Source organism: Tiliqua scincoides, chromosome 7, assembly GCF_035046505.1.
Source record: "Tiliqua scincoides isolate rTilSci1 chromosome 7, rTilSci1.hap2, whole genome shotgun sequence".
Classification (NCBI taxonomy): domain Eukaryota; kingdom Metazoa; phylum Chordata; class Lepidosauria; order Squamata; family Scincidae; genus Tiliqua; species Tiliqua scincoides.
In genome coordinates this window covers 64,363,713-64,370,442 of record NC_089827.1, presented here as the reverse complement: position 1 = coordinate 64,370,442, position 6,730 = coordinate 64,363,713, and the positions used below count along the sequence as shown (strand labels likewise).

The following is a 6,730-nucleotide window of genomic DNA, read 5'->3' as shown; positions in this document are numbered from 1 at the left end:
CTCAGTTAGTGCCAGTCCCACTGACATCAGTGGGGTTTGTGCCAACAAAGGACTTGTAAACCTGGGCACCAAGTTAATTTTGACTGTGAAGGTTGTAATCATAAGCCTTTTCCAGTTGAATCAAAGGGGCTTACTTTCAAAAAGGTTTGGCCCAATCTGGACTGTAGTTTTGCTCATGGAGACTCCTTTTTCCTACCAAAGAAACAACTGGTGGGGAGATGGAATGAATGAAGGGTTCTGAGAATGCAGCTCAACCCGCTGAAACACTCCCTGACTGTTGGATGTGGGTTTCCACTGCACACATATTCAGCAGGGGCTGTTGTATGGGATTCCCCTTTTTCTATGAGAGTTTATTTGTCTCTCTCTCTCTCTCTCTCTCTCTCTCACACACACACACACATTTTCTGCATACGTGTTGCAGTTAGGGCCAATGTGTTTAGGATCAGGATGAAAGACTGAACTATGAACTGAAATACCTCTCTACACATTTGGCACTATTCCCTTACATTCCAGTTTTCATTTCAGAGGTCTTCTCTCCATGAAGTCTGCATTTTGTACATAAACCAATGCCCCATTCGGCATTTTCATCGACAGTCTCTTAAAATCTCCAAGACTTTTTTCCCAAGGGTTGGTTTCCACTGCTGGACAAAACTTTTCATGTTGACTATCAGTCGGCCTGCTTGGACATCTTCATATCCAGCTACAAGGTATTTCAAACCTATAAATAAAACATGCAGATCTTTATTGTTTTAAGTATTCATGGTTGCTCTTTTGGGGAGTCTAAAAAATAAAAATTAACTGAAATGTTTTATCCTGTTTTCCAAAGTTGCAAACATTTTCCAGAATTCCTGGAAACCTATCTTTCATGTTCACGAGTTGAGAAAAATTCTCTGTTTTCCTTTAATGTTTGAGAGAGTGGCTGTCAGGAAACTCAGGCTGCAATCCTACCCAATGGGCATAAGTCCCATTAAACTCAATAGGCATGCATAAGGCATTGCACTGCCAGTCAATGTCCTATTCAGACATATTTTATTAATGACATTTGTATCCCTCCCTTTCTCCCTGCAGATATATCCCGAAGCTCTGAGTGGTGTTCTTGGGGTTTAACCTCACAACAAAGTTTGGCCGTTGATCACCTAGCATGTTTTGTGACTGAGCAGGGACTTGAACACAGTCCAAGACCAGCTTATGCAGTAACACAAGACTGGCCCTCTTTTGTGTTTAATGTCCTACAAGTGCAGATGCTGGTGGAACTTTACACAAAATTTTTGTGAGGTGAAATAGCCACTATTGTGCAACTTGCAAAAGTGACCTCATCTAAGAAAATGCTTGCAAACTTGTGTTTTCACTTATCTAGTAACATTTTTTTCTCCATTAGAAGACAATTTCAGATATCTCACCATGCAAAGATAATTTGGTAAAGCTGTAAAATGATTTTGACCCCTCAAAAGGGTGTAAGTACCTAACCCTACAACCTCTGTTTTAAATGCCTTTGCCAGATCAAGGAAAGGAGGAGCAGAAACAGGCTTCCATGCTCACTTAATTTGCTGGATCAGGAACTGTGAATATATATTCAGTGTGTGGCCAAATGCAAATCCAAAAGCAGATGGTGGCTATCCTCACCTCATTATTTTCAGTGGATGCACATACAATATATTTTCAGATGCGCACCCCCATCCACATTCTAGATTATGAAAATACCAATCCAGCCTGTTTATTTGCTGAGACTTGTGGTTTTGACTAACTGTGGCTTTCAAACCTGTGGCTGGGCCCACCAGAGACCTCCCAGACATAACGAAAACTGGAAGTGGCCTTCCAACACTTCCGGAGGGCATTCTGAGGCCTGAAGAGGCTGCACACAGCCTCTATGAGCAGAAGGGCTCTGGAGTTGACCAGAACCAGGCTATTTGGTATGTCCCAATTAAACTCAGTACTCGGGTTAGAGAGGGAATTTTGCAAGTGTGCAACTTGGAGAGGAGATTCAAATTGAAAAATTCTGTGGCAGGCTCTAGACATAATTAGTGCATGGTATAATAAATCCAAAGCGAGGGCAAAATTGAAAGGAATGTCTAGCATCACATTAAATTACTTTAATCAGTAAGAATAGTGATTGGCACTTTAGTTTTTTGAAGCATCTAGGGCATATGTTCTTCTATTGTACTTTCAGAATGTGGAACAAAAATAGAATTTGTGCATAAAAGGCAACAGTTTCAGCTGGTATATCTATATGATGGGATGAACCTAATTTCATCAACTACATATGAACTCTAGCATCAGTGATGCTGGGGCTGGAGAAGAGTAACAAAGAATAAAAAAATTCTGATGGAAATATACTGATTTTCATTAAAAAAAAATACATACCAGGGTTAAGAATTGGGCAAGTGCAGCCTCTGTTGGTCCATGACTCTGGGTAAAGAAGTCGTTTCCCTCGTAAAATTTTAAGTTTTGTAGATTTCAATACTTTCTGGATTTTCACATTGACCTCAGCATGGGAGCCTTTATCGTGAGCTGATAAAATCTTGGCCTTCAGCACTGTGGAGAGACAATTGCAGTATGTATTAGCTTGTTTTCATTCTAATGTAGTTGTGCACTTTAACGTTGCATACCAGTGTGTGCATTACAGAATAGCCTGTTTGCATTTTCAGGGTGTGCGCAGTTGTCGTTATAGATAAGACTTGTATAATGCAAGTCTGTATATCTGCTTGCATAGTATGCAAAAACAACAGATATTGATTTAGTCGAACAGAATGCGTTCCAGATTCTCTACTTGATGAGCTTGTTCAGACTCTGCCAAAGACAGGGTGCAGGGAGATGCTCAGTGACCTGATTTTTGGGAAGTGCTGAGCACACAGCTGCCTCCTTCCCAGTGAAGTTATGGAAACTGTGGCTTACTCATCATTTTAACTACTTGTACAAACTACAAAATGTAACAGTGCTTTCCTTCCTGGAACCTGGCGACCTCATCCCATCATACAATTCAAGTACATATATTTTGGCAAGACAGAGTCATTGATGTAAAATAATTTATCCATTCTAAATTAGTTTCCTATAAATTTAGGAATGTTGAAAAGAGGAATATAGATATTCTTAATAACAAATGTTATTAACAAAAGTTCCTTTACTCCAAGGAGGCTTCAACCTGCCAAAACTCACCTGTGGAATATGGCAGGTACTGCACTGGAACTGCTGCATTTCTGTACAAGGAGTTAGGATGGATTGGGCTATAAATCTACACCCTGAAAGGTACACTGGGCTACTTCCAGTGTTTTTTGTTTTTGTTTTTAAATATATATTGAGGTGATAAGTGACCATATCTAACCATGGTCAACCAACCCATTGGGTAATACTTCTGGGCCATGTAGCCCTGAGGTAGCTGAGCTTCACAATGGACCCTGAATCATATTATGAAGCAGTTCCGTTGACAGTGTTCACCTAATGTACATTCCTGAGGCTGTTATTCATATTATGACACGGTTATTACGCCATTTTTTGACTCACCATAAGTGTATTTCATGCCACAGAAGACCTTAGAATTTCCTAAAATTTGGTCTTTACATTCACATTTTCCTGTGGAAACATAAACACAAAAATATCTGATGTATCTTCAAGCATCATTTCCTCATTTGATAATCTGAGTTACTTACTACTTACCTGAATGTCGAAGGGCAGAGTACCCTTGTTCATCTTCCCAGCCCCATGCTGTTTCACTTTCATTGTATGCAGAAAAACTAGGAATTTCTTGGAACCAGTCTCTGTCTGCACTGCTGAAATGAAAGGAACGTTGTATAATGTTTCATATGAAAACAGTTCTGCTCAACTTTATTTTGACAGCACTTTTGCCTTTACAGCAATTAGGAATTGTAATCAGAAACAGTCCAGAAAATAAGTAAATATTTTGTTATTACTCATATTTCAGATTTGTGTGACTGTTATTAGAAAAGGGACGTGCTTACCTTAGTAACAGCACAGTTCTACCCCATGTTTCCTCAGAAGAATGTTCCACTCTGTTCAAGGGAGTTGACTCCCAGGTAAGTGTGTATAAGATTGCAGCCCAAGTTTCACACAGTAGCACAACTTTCTAGCACTGCTTAGCAGAGTCTTGAACATTATACTATACCCAGGCACACATAGCTAAGTTCTTCCACTAGGGATAGTCCTATATGGCTTATATGAAGACCCTATGACACAGGAAGCTGCCACATGGAGCTATGGCCAGATGAGGCTTCTGCATTCTTTACCTGGTAATGATGCCTTACAAGATACACCAGCAGCACAGGCAGCAGTGGTCTTGCTGATTGGGGGAAAGACAGAGAGTGGGAAAGTTTAAAAGGGGTCGGGAAGGACTCAGGCAAGTGAGTCTAAGAGACAGAGGAGGAAAAGGATGCAAATATAGAAGGATTTGGAGACAAGTGCCAGAAAGACAGAGAGGACTGAGGAGGACATAGGGCTGGAGGCAGAGAAACAAAAAAGTACACCTGGGGAAGTGGCAAGAAGGAGAGCCTGCAGTGGATAGACAGGAGGCAAGGTAAACAAGGGGAAAGATGCCGGAGGGGAAGGAAAGACAGATGGTGAAGGGCTGGAGCTACAGAAAGAAAGAAGGTCTGAACAAGCTGGGGAAGGACCAGGGTACCCAGAGCTATCATAGGCCACACCTATAGGGTGGTTAGCCAAATACCCTGGGCCAGCCCCCACCTGGACTTTATCCCCTAGGTGGGAAAGACAAGAAAGCCAGAAGGAGGTCACCCTAGGGAGATGCAATGGGCATCCCTTTAATCCAAAATAAAGAAATCCTTCCCTTGTCTCACTATGTGAAGGCTAACAACAGTGAGACTAAACAGCTACTAAACAGCTACTGCTGGACCTTCCTATAATACAAACACATTCCTTCTCTGTTTCCTTCCTGCAAATCCTGGTAAACCCCTTTATTGGCATCAGTTCTAAGCCTCCATGTCTCTTGTCATCCTATGAGATGTCATTCCCCACAATGTTCAATGTAGAACATCTCCTCTGGGCGAAGAAGGAGAGGGACAAGATGTCCATGCCCCCAATGTTCAGCGTTTCTTACCTCTGGAAAACTAAAAAAATTTCAAAGTGAGAAGTATGAGTGCACGTTGACCCATTCCTTGAAGAATTACAGTGCATCTACTTCATTCTGGATTTAAGTGAACAACAGTGAATGAATTATTATTATTATCCCCAGTATGTTATACTGAGAAACATGCCAGAAAGGAATAATTGTGCAAAATTTATCATTTCATACATAAATGTGTGCATTTCATGGTTAATGGTATAAAATGCCTTGTGGAAACGTTCTGTGATATATATAATTTGTCTATGTGGTGTGGAATGCAGAAGATCTATAAAAAGATCTATTTGCATCATTCCAGCTAGGCACAGAATTTAGCATTCTAGGTCTTTCCTTATATGGCCTGTTCTTCATTGGCATCTCAGAGGTTGCAGCTTGATGTTGCTCCCAGATATGTAAATGGAAGCTTTGCCATTGAGCCCTTAAGCCATTTCTGCCCTATGTTGCATATATGCAACAGGGATCAAACCTGTACACCTGTGAGGTGGGCAGAAATGGGTTAAGGTCTTCCTTCACCATTGTCTTCGTAATTAGACCAAGCAGCTTTTCATCACCTGTAATATAGACTGGCTGAGTAGTTCAGAAGGAAAACATTTGGACTATAGAAATCAAGCAATCATCTCTGAATAGAGATGTCCTCCAGGGTTTTTACTGCAATATACTTCTATCCACCTAATAGCAGGTTTTAAGAAATGCAAACAAAACTATTGAGATCTCTGGCAAATCAGTTGTTCAAGTCAATGCTGAATAGATCTGAATTATCACTGTCAATTCACATAAATGCTTGTGAATTCCTAAACCAGTGATTTCCCAACTGTTGGTCAGGATACACATTAAGTACATCAGTGATATGTTCAGTTTGTCAGAGGTATTCAGGAAAGCTTTGAAGGTTGCCCTGAAGGAGGATATTAGTGACTTGTACATTCTTTTTCTATGCTTCCAATGGTGTTCCAGTCGCACACCAAATTTTTCAGTGATTCCAGGTGAAGTCGGGCACCATCCTTGTCACCTTTCTTCTGATTTCCAAGCCTTAACTATTCCAAGGTGAATGGTAGGTAGAACAGTGACTGTTAGCCACCTTTGATGATTAATTCCTCTCAGTCAAGCTGGTTCAGCACTTCCTACTTCTGTTCATGCAATAAGGAATGATGTATGTACATAAGGAACACTTAATAAGGAACATTTACATAAGTGACTAGTAAAATAAAACAGCCGCTGAGAAGTTCTAAGATTTTTCAAAATATATAACTGCTCTAGAACTCTGTCCTTTTCATCTGACATCTTTCATTTCTGACACATTGACTAGTACAGATATGTTTCCTGTCCCCATGTTTAAGTAATACGTTTGTCGGATCACCTGTTGATGCAGTCACCAGTCAGTGGGTCGCAGCTTCCTGCACAATCACATGGTCGGCAGCCATAGTCTCCGAAGCCCCAGTATCCTACCATGCACCTGTCACACTGAGGACCAGCCACTCCAGCTTTGCAGGGACAATCACCGTTGCTGGGATCGCAGAAGCTGCTGTTGGTGAAGGGAAGCACAGCTGACCCAACTGGATGGCAGGAGCACACTGAAGTAGGAGAGCATACATATGGCATTACTATTGGTGAGATAAACAAGACAGAATTCATTTATTTATTTGC

The 6,730-nt window shown here is 41.0% G+C and overlaps 1 protein-coding gene across 2 annotated transcripts in view; it reads right to left on the bottom strand.

Moving 5' to 3' along the window:
* Nucleotides 1-584: 584 nt before the first annotated feature.
* NTN4 (netrin 4) overlaps nt 585-6,730 on the bottom strand; it is a 51,981-nt gene continuing 45,835 nt past the window's right edge. Inside the window, exons 6-10 of one of the 2 annotated variants that reach the window (XM_066634140.1) lie at nt 6,444-6,657; nt 3,652-3,764; nt 3,499-3,567; nt 2,362-2,532; nt 585-718 (exon numbers count right to left, since the gene is read on the bottom strand). In XM_066634140.1, coding sequence (XP_066490237.1) covers nt 585-718; nt 2,362-2,532; nt 3,499-3,567; nt 3,652-3,764; nt 6,444-6,657 — 701 coding nt within the window. The remainder of the gene's footprint in view (nt 719-2,361; nt 2,533-3,498; nt 3,568-3,651; nt 3,765-6,443; nt 6,658-6,730) is intronic. The other variant, XM_066634142.1, reaches the window with a different exon arrangement.